The 15,278-nt window shown below is 40.0% G+C and overlaps 1 protein-coding gene across 3 annotated transcripts in view; it reads right to left on the reverse strand.

Annotated features, from left to right (window-relative positions):
* si:ch211-51h4.2 (uncharacterized) overlaps window positions 1-15,278 on the reverse strand; it is a 108,559-nt gene that overhangs the window by 81,036 nt on the left and 12,245 nt on the right. For all 3 annotated transcript variants that reach the window (XM_055861120.1, XM_055861121.1, XM_055861119.1), the window contains one exon: window positions 11,645-11,780. In XM_055861120.1, coding sequence (XP_055717095.1) covers window positions 11,645-11,780 — 136 coding nt within the window. The remainder of the gene's footprint in view (window positions 1-11,644; window positions 11,781-15,278) is intronic.

Below are 15,278 nucleotides of genomic sequence, written 5' to 3' on the forward strand. Positions count from 1 at the left end.
GAGAGGTGGGCATGGGCCCCATCAGAGATCAGAGAGGTGGGCATGGGCCCCATCAGAGATCAGAGAGGTGGGCATGGGCCCCATCAGAGATCAGAGAGGTGGGCATGGGCCCCATCAGAGATCAGAGAGGTGGGCATGGGCCCCATCAGAGATCAGAGAGGTGGGCATGGGCGCCGTCAAAGAGGTGGTCATCAGCGAGAGGGAGGCAGACGACAGAGAACTGTTGTGTCCGGGCCATCGTCGTTGACCAGGTGGTGAACAGAAGCCTTACCTCAGCAGAGGCTGCCAGATTAGTTAACCCAAATCCGAAAAGATCAACTGTCAATTCGATCATGAGAACATTTCGATAAGAAAACCGTCTGCAGGACATGCACTATGCTTTACCACTACATTTACAGTAAATTACATATTGTAATGCATGTAAATTCACAAAACATGTTACAGCATTCTTACAGTATGATGTATTGACAGTATACTCTGTTCTAACCTCAAAATTGACAGAAGACCCTGTGGTGGTGGCCGTGGTCGTGTGTTGACCCACCAGCAGGAGTGGGCAGTGGTTGAAATGGTGAGGGCCAGGAATTACATATGGCTGTCCGAAATAAAGCAGACCATTGAAGAGAACGATGACACCTTTGCCAGTATGGCATCCATCAGCCTACCAACAATCGCCCCCGCCTTTTTGAAGAGGCACCAGATATCTATGAAACACAGTTACCTGGTGCATTTAGAGAAAAACAACAACCGGGTGAAACAACTGCGGGCCGAGTATGTTCAGGTACAGCACTATATACTGTATTAGGGTTACTATTTGATACACATGATACTTCACAATATCATATTGGAACTATACTGTAAAATTAACTAAACAAAATATATTATTAGAAGTATATCTATGTTGATGAAGTGGGCTTCAATCTGGTAAAAAATCGGCGCCGTGGACGGAACCTCATCGTCTAACAGCGACTGTCCAAGTGCCTGGACAACGTGGGGGAAACATCTATCTCTGAAGATGGTGTGGTAGGACGTAGGCCATTACTTAGATCCTACAACGCTGCACACTTCATTGTGTTTCTTAATGAAATTGAAGGGGTCACCTACAGCATGTCATTGTGTGGGGCAATGTCAGGTTCCACCATGCAGAGGTGGTTCAGGCATGGTTTCGGGCCCATCCCCAATTTGTGACCCTAAACCTGCCCCCATACTCTCCTTTCCTCAACCCTATTGAGGATTTGTTTTCAGCGGGGAGGTGGAAGGTGTACGATCGCCATCTTTATGACCCTCCTTCTGGCCATGGATGAGGCATGCGCCGGCATCAATGCAGACCAATGTCAAGCTTGGATTCACCATGCCAAAAGGTTTTTCCCGCAGTGCATGAATAATGAGTACATTCACTGGGATGTGGAAGTCACGACTTCCACCTAAGGTGGTTCCTCTCCTTGTTCGGGCGGTGCTCCGCGGTCGGCGTCGCTGGCCTACTAGCCATCACCGATCCATTTTTCTTTCGGGTTGTTTTGTCTTTGGTTCATTCACACCTGGTTTTCATTTGCTTTAATTTCTGTGTGTATATTTACTCCTGTTTCCCGCTTAGGTTTGTGCAGGATTATTTTCATGTTGCTCGTTGAGGTTGTCCTCAGTTTATTCACGTGTGTGCCGTGTTATAGGATAAGTAAGGCGCAGTGTTTTTCTCCTTCCGTGAGTGACTGTGTGTTCCTATGTCTTGGGCGTTTATTGGTATTGTACCTGAACCGTTTTTGGACTTGCCTATTAAAGACGCTATTTTTGACATCTCTGCTCTCCTGCGCTTGACTCCTAACTACCTTCAGCACAAATTTGCAACAGTGGATGAGAATTTATGGCCAAATGCTCAAGACAGGCTTGATGCAAATGAATGCTTGCTAAACGTTATATTATATTTTCATTAATTTAATTTCTTACATTTGATTACAGACAGTACACCTATGTTACAATCATATCTGAACAATTTTATAAAAACTTAGCATGAATGATTGCATGGATGTCTTCATTGATCACACCTTTATCTGTCTTATCTGTCAATTTTGTGGGGTAATGTAAGTGTATTGCCTAATGTGAAAACTGCGTAATCTACTGTAATTTACAGTACTGTAGCATATTACTTTCAGTACTTCTAAGGGCGATTTGAAACACGTATCTTGCATTGTTTTCTATTGGATTAACTGGTAGTTAAAATGACTAAATTGATATCATTATGTTGTGTTTTGGTGATTAAACCAATGTTCTCATTACATTTCACAATAAACTTATTTTGAATCAATGGTTGTGTGGTGAGTGATTTTTGCAATCCAAATGAATGCACAATGACTGGTTTTGAATGAAAGAATGGTTGCGTTACAAGTGTGACCAGTTTGCAGTTTTGTATGGAGTTGTGAAAATGTACCACATAATTGTGAAAATAGTACCAAAGCGATAAAAAAACTAAGTCTGTTCTCTAGCATATTTTATAGGCTAGGCCTACCTGCTGCTGCAAAGTCTAACATTCTCTCTTTCCTTGAGCAACAGCCCACATGTCTTGCACACATGCAGGTGATGCGCACAAAGACACGCTAAAGTGTCATTCTGATCCTAGCTGATAAATTGTATTTAATTGATCAAATAGAAAAAACTGTGCCTAAATAAATTACATTAACAGAAATGATGAAATACATTCCCTGACTTTTCCAAAACTTTTGGGATATGATCCTTTTCCAAAACTTTTCCAGGCCTGGAAAACACATTTAAAAATTCCAGGACTTTTCCAGGTTTTTCGTGACCATACGAACCCTGGAACCCAAAAGCATAATCCGCCTCCTAACTCCCTGTTGCGGTGATGCAATGTACCGTAATACACCACAATCCCGCTGCGGTATAAACTCAAAAGTTTTAATTGAGGAACCACTATATATGACAGCTACCCCATAAGGTAAAAATCTGTCGTTCTGCCCCTGAGGAAGGCAGTTAATCCATTGTTCCCTGGGCACCATGGATGTCGATTAAGGTATCCTCCCTCACCTCTCTGATTCAGAGGGGTTGGGTTAAATGCGGAAGACACATTTCAGTTGAAGGCATTCAATTGTACAACTGACTAGGTATCCCCCTTTCCCTACCCCATCCACCACCAATGTGTAGCACCCATAGGGGATGTATAGCAGCCATTTTTCAACAGAACACTCACCACTTATCAGCCATCAACCTGGACAGCAGTGGGGATGAGAAACAATGCAACTCATCCAAAGAAGGAAATGGTTCATATTCATGGTTCATATACTCTTTTGTTGAGACCACACTATAATAAACAAGCTATTGCTGTTAAGAAACATTACAATGATTTTCAAGAGCACAGATGGCAAAAACTTTGAGAAGAAATGATGAATGTGATTCAATGTAATATACAGAATGTCTGTAATGTCTGTCTGAGGGTCTGAACTGGTCTTATTTGTTGAGACATTTAAACGTTTTTATTATGAATGAGGACTCATCAGGATGAACAGAACAATACACATAATAGAGGTAACTAAGGTAGGCTTTATACTGTATATCCCTTCATTATTCTCAACATTAATTGAAAATAACTCTACAGTATTGTCATGACGTTGCCCTGTTGGGTGTTACCTTTCCCCCTTTTCTCTCCACTCTACAGAATGGACTCTTGGAAAGCCCTTTGTTAACATAGAGAGAGTTATGGTAACATAGAAATGTTGGGGAATGGAACAATATTTCCCTTTCTCAACCAGTTGAAAGTGTCCATTGGTACTTAAAGAATATGATGTCAGATCAGTTGGTGTCTGGGACATTATATCTGATGATAAGACGACATAAATTGTATCTTGGAAAGCCTACACATTCTAGTTATCAGATTCAGATGGACTTGCTGTTCAATTTAAATGTTTAATTAAGAAACTATTTGTGAAAAATTGAAATGTAATTCTAGCTTCTAAATGAGAGAATTGTTTTCATAAGTAAACTATGCTCACTCAGTGACCACGCCCAAGTGAACAGACATTGGCTGAGAACTATGGAACACGCCGTTCTCTGCCCCAGTACAAAAGCCCATTGACGGAAGTCAACCTTAGTTCCCGATGATGTGAGGACTGGTGTCTATACGTTTAAAAAGGGCTAATTTCAACTACAACCTAATGAAATTAACATTTAGTTCCAGAAATGTTAGGACTGTCTTTCATCTTCGACCCATCTATCGAAGGGCAGCGCAGAGTAAATATATATATATCTTGCATTTTCCTTCTCCAAATGGGCGGTTATAAGAATGCATAAGATTCTGTATTTACAGAAGAAGAACAGGAGAACAGGAGGGCTTCTTAAAGTAAAACTAACAGGTCTGTGAGAGACAGAATTCTTACTGGTTGGTAGGTGATCAAATACTTATGTCATGCAGAAAAATGCAAATTAATTACTTAAAAATCATACAATGTGATTTTCTGGATTTTTGTTTTAGATTCCGTCTCTCACAGTTGACCTATGTGTACCTATGATAAAAAATTACAGACCTCTACATGCTTTGTAAGTAGGAAAACCTGCAAAATCGGCAGTGTATCAAATACTTGTTCTCCCCACTGTATATGTAATTCTGTGTGATTATTTAGTAAATAAATAAGCCAATTTGTGTATTGCTGATTAAACTTATTAGCTAGACTTTGTGCAGATAACCAAGTACTTACGACAATCAGAATGAGACCGATCGAGGTGACGATTAATAATTGACTGCTATTGATATAAAAGATCTTCAGATCTTTAAGAGAGTGGGTTCGAGAGATAACCGCTCTATATAAATTAATGCTTCCGTGGTGCCCCAGGTTATTAATGGTTTAATTGTTGCATGGTTTAAATCAATCACGTAATCAATTAATTGTTAGGTAATCAATATGATAAAATAGCATGACATATAATTTTATCATAGTCAGACACGACAGTATGTTTTCAATAATCAAATAAATGTTCAAACCTGAGGCTATTAAATATAAAACATTGTGTTTTCTGTGTGGATCCAAACATTATCAAAAGAACAGTAAAGTGAAATGAGTGCCATTCGACTAAAGGCCTTACAACAGGGATCATCAACTAGATTCAGCTGCGGGACGATTTTTTTCTTAAGCACACCTTACTTACATTTGTATAAGATCACTTGTCTCTCCATAACGAGTAGGAATACTTGGTAATAGATTTCCCAAATCAAAATCACTTGGAGCTGATTTCCTGGTGTTTTTACGTGTCCAACAATGAAATGTAAAAAAATGTATACATAAATTGGGGGGGGGGAATAAAACCACCCCCGAATACGGCCCGAGGGCTGCCAGTTGGGGAGCTCTTCCTTACAACCGTACCATAGTGATTCATAGGAGGATTCCCCTTTATGGGTTAGGAAACTGTGTGAGTATTCACAGCCCCTTGACTTTTTCCACATTTTGTTGTGTTACAGCCTGAATTTAAAATGTATACAATGTAGATATTTGGTCACTTGCCTACACACAATAACCCATAATATGAAAGTGGAATTATGTTTTAAATTATTTTTTACATATTAATAACAAATTAAAAGCTGAAATGTTTTGATTCAGTTAAGTATTTCCATGGCAAGCCTAAAAAGTTCAGGAGTAAAAATGTGCTTAGCAAGTCACATAGTAAGTTGCATGGACTCACTCTGTGTGCAATAATAGTGTTTAACAGTAAATCCCTGACTGGTGGCAATTAGCAGGCCAGCAGCTAACACTCTTCCTGTCCCGGTCTCCTCTTAATGAGTGCCAGGTAGCCATCGAACTCATCCTCATATTCAAACGCAGGCTTGGCAGCCAGACACCTTCCTCCGACTGTTTAACATTACTCCTGGATTCTGTGTTACCAAAGGAACTGGAACCACAGAGAGAGTTGGTACATATAGGGGGATTGTGAACAAAACCCAACTAATGTCACAGATGTAGAAGTGCAACATAGGCAGATGCGGTGGATTGAGACGCATCCAACGCAAAAAAGTAGATACACTTGAAGTCGGAAGTTTACATACACTTAGGTTGGAGTCATTAAAACTCATTCTTCAACCACTCCACAAATTTCTTGTGAACACACTATAGTTTTGGCAAGTCGGTTAGGACATCTACTTTGTGCATGACACAAGTAATTTTTCCAAAAATTGTTTACAGACAGATTATTTCACTTATAATTCACTGTATTACAATAACAGAGGGTCAGGAGTTTACATACACTAAATTGACTGTGCCTTTAAACAGCTTTGAAAATTCCAGAAAATTATGTAATGGCTTTAGAAGCTTCTGATAGGCTAATTGACATCCTTTGAGTCAATTGGAGGTGTACCTGTGGATGTATTTCAAGGCCTACCTTCAAACTCAGTGCCTCTGTGCTTGATATCATGGGAAAATCAAAAGAAATCAGCCAAGACCTCAGAAAATAAATTGTAGACCTCCACAAGTCTGGTTCATCCTTGGTAGCAATTTCCAAATGCCTGAAGGTACCACGTTCATCTGTACAAAAAATAGTACGCAAGTATAAAAACCATGGGACCACACAGTCATCATACTGCTCAGGAAGGAGATGCGTTCTGTCTCCTAGAGATGAACGTACTTCGGTGCGAAAAGTGCAAATCAATCCCAGAACAACAGCAAAGGACCTTGTGAAGATACTGGAGGAAACAGGTACAAAAGTATCTATATCCACAGTAAAACAAGTCCTATATCGACATAACCTGAAAGGCCTCTCAGCAAGCCACTGCTCCAAAACCGCCATAAAAAACAACTGCACATGGGGACCAAGATTGTACTTTATGGAGAAATGTACTCTGGTTTGATGAAACAAAAAAATAGAACTGTTTGGCCATAATGACCATTGTTTTGTTTGGAGGAAAAAGGTGGAGGCTTGCAAGCCAAAGAACACCATCCCAACCGTGAAGCACGGGGTGGCAGCATCATGTTGCTTGGGTGCTTTGCTGCAGGAGGGACTGATGCACTTCACAAAATAGATGGCATCATAAGGGAGGAAAATTATGTGGATATATTGAAGCAACATCTCAAGACATCAGTCAGGAAGTTAAAGCTTGGTCGCAAATGGGTCTTTCAAATGGACAATGACCCCAAGCATACTTCCAAAGTTGTGGCAAAATGGCTTAAGGACAACAAAGTCAAGGTATTGGAGTGGCTATCACAAAGCCCTGACCTCAACCCAATAGACAATTTGTGGGCAGAAATGAAAAAGCTTGTGCGAGCAAGGAGGCCTACAAACCTGACTCAGTTACACCAGCTCTGTCAGGAGGAATGGGCCAAAATTCACCCAACTTATTATGCGAAGCTTGTGGAAGGCTACCCGAAACGTTTGACCCAAGTTAAACAATTTAAAGGCAATGTTACCAAATACTAATTGAGTGTATGTAAACTTCTGACCCACTGGGAATGTGATGAAAGAAATAAAAGCTGAAATAAATCATTCTCTCTACTATTATTCTGACATTTCACATTCTTAAAATAAAGTGGTGATCCTAACTAACCTAAAACAGGGAATTTTTACGAGGATTAAATGTCAGGAATTGTAAAAAACTGAGTTTAAATGTATTTGGCTAAGGTGTATGTAAACTTCCGACTTCAACTGTATCTCTAGCTTAAACTGGAATGTTTGAATTATGCAAATGTGATTTCAGTGAGAGCGCGGATTTTTATTTTTTTATTTTTTTTTTATTTCACCTTTATTTAACCAGGTAGGCTAGTTGAGAACAAGTTCTCATTTGCAACTGCGACCTGGCCAAGATAAAGCATAGCAGTGTGAACAGACAACACAGAGTTACACATGGAGTAAACAATAAACAAGTCAATAACATGGTAGAAAAAAGAGAATCTATATACAATGTGTGCAAAAGGCATGAGGTAGGCAATAAATCGAATAATTACAATTTAGCAGATTAACACTGGAGTGATAAATCATCAGATGAACATGTGCAAGAAGAGATACTGGTGTGCAAAAGAGCAGAAAAGTAAATAAATAAAAGCAGTATGGGGGGTGAGGTAGGTAAATTGGGTGGGTAGTTTACAGATGGACTATGTACAGCTGCAGTGATCGGTTAGCTGCTCGGATAGCAGATTTTTAAAGTTGTTGAGGGAGATAAAAGTCTCCAACTTCAGAGATTTTTGCAATTCGTTCCAGTCGCAGGCAGCAGAGAACTGGAAGGAAAGGCGTCCAAATGAGGTTTTAGCTTTAGGGATGATCAGTGAGATACACCTGCTGGAGCGCGTGCTGCGGGTGGGTGTAGCCATCGTGACCAGTGAACTGAGATAAGGCGGCACTTTACCTAGCATAGCCTTGTAGATGACCTGGAGCCAGTGGGTCTGACGACGAACATGTAGCGAGGGCCAGCCGACTAGGGCATACAGGTTGCAGTGGATGTCGACCTTGTGGGGCTAACAGGATTTTTGAATGACTATCTCATCTCTGTGCCTCACACACACAATTATCAGTAAGGTTCCTCCGTCGGGCAGTGAATTTCAAACACAGATCCAACCACAAAGACCAGGGATGTTTTCCAATGCCTCACAAAAAAGGGCACCAATTGGTAGATATTTTTTTTTTTAAAGCAGACACTGAATATCTCTTTGAGCATGGTGAAGTTATGAATTACACTATGGATTATGTATCAATACACCTAGTCACTACAAAGATGCACGCATCCTTCCTAACTCAGTTGCCGGAGAGGAAAGAAACCGCTGAGTAATTTCACCATGAGGCCAATGATGACTTTAAAACGGTTACAGAGTTTAATGGCTGTGATAAGGGAAAACTGAGGATGGATCAACAACATTGTAGTTACTCCAAAATACTAACCTAATTGACAGTGAAAAGAAGAAACCCTTTACACTATAAAAATATTCCAAAACATTTATCCTGTTTGCAACAAGACACTAATGCAATACTGCAAAAAAATGTGGCAAAGCGATTCACTTTTTGTCTTGAATACAAAGTGTTATGTTTGGGACAAATCCAATACAACACATTACTGAGTACCACTCTCCATATTTCCAAGCATAGTGATGGCTGCATCATGTTATGGGTATGCTTGTAATCATTAAGGACTGGGGAGTTTTTCAGGATAAAAAATAAAAAGAATGGAGCTAAGCACAGGCAAAATCCTAGAGGAAAACCTGCTTTGCACTAGACACTGGGAGATCAATTCACCTTTCAGCAGAACAATAACTTATAACACAAGGCCAAATCTACAAAGGAGTTGCTCATCAAGAAGGCAGTGAATGTTCCTGAGTGGCCGAGTTACAGTTTCGACTTAAATCTACTTGAAAATCTATGGCAACACCTGAAAATGGTTGTCTAGCAATGATCAACAACCAATTTGACAGAGCTTGAAGGATTTTTTAAAGAATAATGGGCAAATGTTGCACAATCCAGATGTGGAAAGCTCTTAGACTAACCCAGAAAGACTCACAGCTCTCATCGCTGCCAAAGGTGCTTCTACAAAGTATTGACTCAGGGGTGTGAATACTTATGTAAATTAGATATTTCTGTATTTCATTTTCAATAAATGCCCAAATTTCTAAAAACATGTTTTCACTTTGTCATTATGGGGTATTGCATGTAGGTGAGTGAGAAACAAAAACATATTCAATCCATTTTGAATTCCGGCTGTAACAACAAAATGTGGATTAAATCAAGGGGTAGGAATACTTTCTGAAGGCACCGTATATGTATGTGTGTGTGTGTGTGTGTGTGTGTGTGTGTGTGTGTGTGTGTGTGTGTGTGTGTGTGTTTGTGTGTGTGTGTGTGTGCCTGTGTGAGGGGGAACATCTATAGTTAATTCGGAAAGTATTCAGACCCCATTACTTTTTCCACATTTTGTTACGTTACAGCCTTATTCTAAAATGTATTAAATTGTTCTTTCCCCCTCATCAATCCACACACAATACCCCATAATGACAAAGCAAGTAAAGTAACAGTAAAAAAATACTAAACTGAAATATCACATTTACATTAAGTACCAGTCAAAAGTTGACACACCTACTCATTCAAGTTTTTTTTTAAATTGTAGACATGAAAACTATGAAATAACTCATATGGAATCATGTAGTAACCAAAAGAGTGTTAAACAAATCCAAATATATTTTATATATTCGATTCTTCAGAGTAGCCACCCTTGCCTTGATGTCAGCTTTGCACTCTTGGCATTCTCTCAACCAGCTTCATGAAGTAGTCACCTGGAATGCATTTCAATTAACAGGTGTGCCTTGTTAAAAGTTAATTTGTGGAATTTCTTTCCTTCTTAATCTTTTTGAGCCAATCAGTTGTGTTGTGACAAGGTAGGGGTAGAATACAGAAGATAGCCCTATATGATAAAAGACCAAGTCCATATTATGGCAAGAACAGCTCAAATTAGCAAAGAGAAATGACAGTCCATCATTACTTTAAGGTATTTCTTTTTGTTATTTTTAATACATTTGCTAACATTTCTAAAAACCTGCTTTTGCTTCATCATTATGGGGTACTGTGTGTACATTGATGAGGGAAAAAATATTTTATACATTTTAGAGTAAGGCTGTAACATAACAACATTTGGAAAAAAGGGAAGGGGTCTGAATACTTTCCGAATGCATTGTATGCAGAGTTACAACTTTACCTTTGTCACAAAGTCAGCCTGCCTGCCAGGGTGTGATTCATTAGCTGGTCCCCACAGGGTCTTACCATTAAATAATGCAGTAAGGCATGAGATTAAATGACATCATTGAAAAGCATGGCCCAAATTAGATGCAGCACATATACCCACAAGGCATAGGCGTAGCTTGGATTCATAGATATGAAAAAGGTCAATTCACTACCCATGATAAAGAATGTTCCAAGGGAAAAAATGATGGAGGTACAGTAGCAGACACATTCTGTATCAATATTTGAACAAAATGCTAAGGATTCACACAAACACTATGCTGAGGCCAATTTGTACATGAGAAGCCTTCTAATGCAGAACTTCAGAAACGTTTTTCATAGAATAAAAATACCAAGTAGACTCCTATTAATGGTTAAATGCTTCCAAATATCAGACTAACTGACAATACGAATGTGCACTAGTTTGTACTACATAAACACTGTTAAGGCCAGGTAGACGGAATCCAGCCATGAGTCTATTTCTGAGAAATCCCCTGTCTCACAAAGACAGTTGATGGCCTTTTCTGCAGAGCCAACATATTTCTCAAGGTGTAAAACATGGGGCATAATGGATGGGAGGCTGCTGACACTAAGAGAGCTGGTGACAAATGTTGATAATTGAAACGATGGGTAGTAACATGCCAGGGGACATGGTTGATGTGGTACAGAGGAATAACTGAAGCCCCCTGACACAGCTGTATCTGGGCTTTGGTATCATACATGTTGTTTGTTTATTTAGGAAGCCTCTATACAATTGGAGCATGTTATAATCTCCTCGTGAATATCTGAAATGTGTCGAGTGATCCATTAGAATCTGATCTTAATCTAACTTTGTAGAACACTTTTAAGTTTAATTTCCCTCCACTGATTAGGCCTTATTTATTTCCCTATGGTCCAAGTTGTGGTGTTATTCTGTCATTAGACTTCTTTAATATGGCAGCTAGCTGTAGTCGTCTGTATTAGTGTAACTTACAACTGGAAGAGTAGGATGAAGTTGAAGGCATGGCTCATAGGCTTGCTGAGGAAGAGGAGCCCCAACACATGGAGATTAGGCTGTAGCTTCTCCTCCAGAGTCTGTCTGGCCGCGTCCTGCTGCAGGAGGCCCGTGTCTGAAACAGAGACGACAGGTTTCAGAAATCAAACCTCCCTGGGAGACAATGCTGTATTTCTGGGAGAAACAGCGATTCCCGGTGACAGGTCCATTTTGGAGAATAAGCGTGAGGGATAAATGCAGTTGGGAACGGTGCGGCTCAGTCAGCCGCTGAGCGCGTAATGGATGAGTGGTGCCATCCTTCAGCGCCGCCGAGGTCCACAACACATCCCTCTCCATTGCCTAGCCATAGAAGACACACACTTTGATTCTGGGAGTACCTTCTCACTCCACTTTTATGTGGTAAATAATGAATCAGCAGAGAGATGAATGGGAGAGATAGAGAGAATGCAGGGAGAATGCAGTGAGATGAATACAGACAGATCAAAAAAGGAGGTGTTGAGGAGGAGGAGGTATATCAGATCACTGACAATAAGTCATAGCCTGATAATCCTTCTAGCAGCCTAACGGAACAGCAGATATGACAAAGCACATTGAAGAGTTATAACCCTGAATATGAACATAATGCCCGCTCATTCAAAATGTTTAGAAAGGCAAGGACTCCACCGTGCTCCAACTGATAATGCTATGGGCCTTAACAGTAACACTACAATGGCAGAGAGAGGAAGTGTGAGAAAGAGATAAAATAATATAGTGCAATATAATAAACTCATATCGCAGACACTCCAAGTGGCTCTTTAGAAATAAGTGCGTTTCTCTCAACACAACACTTGAACAGATTCAGGCATCTGTTTCTGCATGCAGATAAAACAAGCACACACATCACAAAGCAGTCTCTACATATGGTTTTACTCCATCTGGGTGAATGAGACATGAATGGCCACGGAATACAACATACTGTCATTACTAATGGCACACAAGTTTGGACTCATCTATTAAAATTACAAATAGCTCTCAAAATCAGTTGTGTCAGTCAGCCAGGAATCTCTGTAATAAGTCTTTGGCAGCAGAATCAGATTCAATTTTGCACTGCGATAAGACTACTGTACCTCTAATGTAAGAATGAGAGGGGAATAGACTGCAGCAGCTAGAAGGCAATATCTGTCATTTCGCAGAAGAACCCATCTGCTATCCAACAGGACAGCCAAGTCATAAATATGAAGAGATGCAAGATCCCCCACACCTGTCACCCAACTCTCCCCAGCTTTGAGGGAAGAGTGAAAGGAACACAAACATAATATTTATCTGCACACAGCATTTAATGAGTGCTGAATGCAGTATGCTGCTAATGAGTTTGCATAAGCCGAGACATAACAGCCATTGTGGTCAGAGGTTCTTCCTCCTATTGGACAACAATTCAATGGCTAATCTTCAAGTAATATTACAGTATACTCCAAAGGCAAAACACAACAGGATACAGAATTAGCTATTGATTTATTTTACACCTAGAGTGTCGTATAACTGTGTTTTTAATGACAGTTATGATATTAGGGGCCGACTATACGAAGAACTTTGGGAAATATCAGAGGAAGGTTTCTGGTCTCCCAGTCCTGTGATTCTTTGAAAGGATAAAGAGCATAATCTAATCCACCAGAAAAGACTGAACAAATATTACAACAAATATTATGGTTAAACTCAAGTATATTAATTGATAAAAAAACAATATTTTTGTATTTAAAAAAATTAAAAAGGTATAATGCAAATTATATTATAACTAGGACTAGTGGATTTTTTTCAAACGTGCAGCTAACAAAAATATATTGAAATGTCAGCTCTACTCAAAATTACAACCAAATAATTGCAGCATTACCGCAAAAAATGGACGAGGCAGGTGGAAGGGGGAGATAGTAAGGAACTTGTCTGTCGGCCCTGCATTAAAGACCAAAATTGGCTAAATAAAATTGTAAAAAATGAAAAAGTATACAGTTTTCATTTAAGGACCAAAAATTGTACAGCTGTGCCATATAGATAGCTAAATAGTTGGGAAGACATTTTCTGGATTCAAAACTTTTTAAATTTATATGATTATACAAAAATTCTTGCAACCAATAGAATGTTATATACAGTAACAGTCAAAAGTTTGGACACACCTATTCATTTTTTTTATTTTTTTATTTCACCTTTATTTAACCAGGTAGGCAAGTTGAGAACACGTTCTCATTTACAATTGCGACCTGGCCAAGATAAAGCAAAGCAGTTCGACACATACAACAACACATAGTTACACATGGAGTAAAACAAACATACAGTCAATAATACAGTGAAAAATAAGTCTATATACAATGTGAGCAAGTGAGGTGAGATAAGGGAGGTGAAGGCTAACAAAATATATATATATAAATAAATAAAAATATAAAAAAGGCCATGGTGGCGAAATAAATACAATATAGCAAGTAAAAACACTGGAATGGTTGGTTTGCAGTGGAAGAATGTGCAAAGTAGAGATAGAAATAATGGGGTGCAAAGGAGCAAAATAAATAAATAAATACAGTAGGTAAAGAGGTAGTTGTTTGGGCTAAATTATAGATGGGCTATGTACAGGTGCAGTAATCTATGAGCTGCTCTGCCAGCTGGTGCTTAAAGCTAGTGAGGGAGATAAGTGTTTCCAGTTTCAGAGATTTTTGTAGTTCGTTCCCGTCATTGGCAGCAGAGAACTGGAAGGAGAGGCGGCCAAAGGAAGAATTGGTTTTGGGGGTGACCAGAGAGATATACCTGCTGTAGCGCGTGCTACAGGTAGGTGCTGCTATGGTGACCAGCGAGCTGAGATAAGGGGGGACTTTACCTAGCAGGGTCTTGTAGATAACCTGGAGCCAGTGGGTTTGGCGACGAGTATGAAGCGAGGGCCAGCCAACGAGAGTGTACAGGTCGCAGTGGTGGGTAGTATATGGGGCTTTGGTGACAAAATGGATGGCACTGTGATAGACTGCATCCAATTTATTGAGTAGGGTTTTGGAGGCTATTTTGTAAATGACATCACCGAAGTCGAGGATTGGTAGGATGGTCAGTTTTACAAGGATATGTTTGGCAGCATGAGTGAAGGATGCTTTGTTGCGGAATAGGAAGCCAAATCTAGATTTAACTTTGGATTGGAGATGTTTGATGTGAGTCTGGAAGGAGAGTTTACAGTCTAACCAGACACCTAGGTATTTGTAGTTGTCCACATATTCTAAGTCAGAGCCGTCCAGAGTAGTGATGTTGGACAGGCGGGCAGGTGCAGGCAGCAATCGGTTGAAGAGCGTGCATTTAGTTTTACTTGTATTTAAGAGCAATTGGAGGCCACGGAAGGAGAGTTGTATGGCATTGAAGCTCGCCTGGAGGGTTGTTAACACAGTGTCAAGAGAAGGGCCAGAAGTATACAGAATAGTGTCGTCTGCGTAGAGGTGGATCAGAGACTCAACAGCAGCAAGAGCGACATCATTGATGTATACAGAGAAGAGAGTCGGTCCAAGAATTGAACCCTGTGGCACACCCATAGAGACTGCCAGAGGCCCGGACAACAGACCCTCCGTTTTGACACACTGAACTCGATCAGAGAAGTAGTTGGTGAACCAGGCGA

Source organism: Salvelinus fontinalis, chromosome 14 (assembly GCF_029448725.1).
Source record: "Salvelinus fontinalis isolate EN_2023a chromosome 14, ASM2944872v1, whole genome shotgun sequence".
Classification (NCBI taxonomy): Eukaryota; Metazoa; Chordata; class Actinopteri; order Salmoniformes; family Salmonidae; genus Salvelinus; species Salvelinus fontinalis.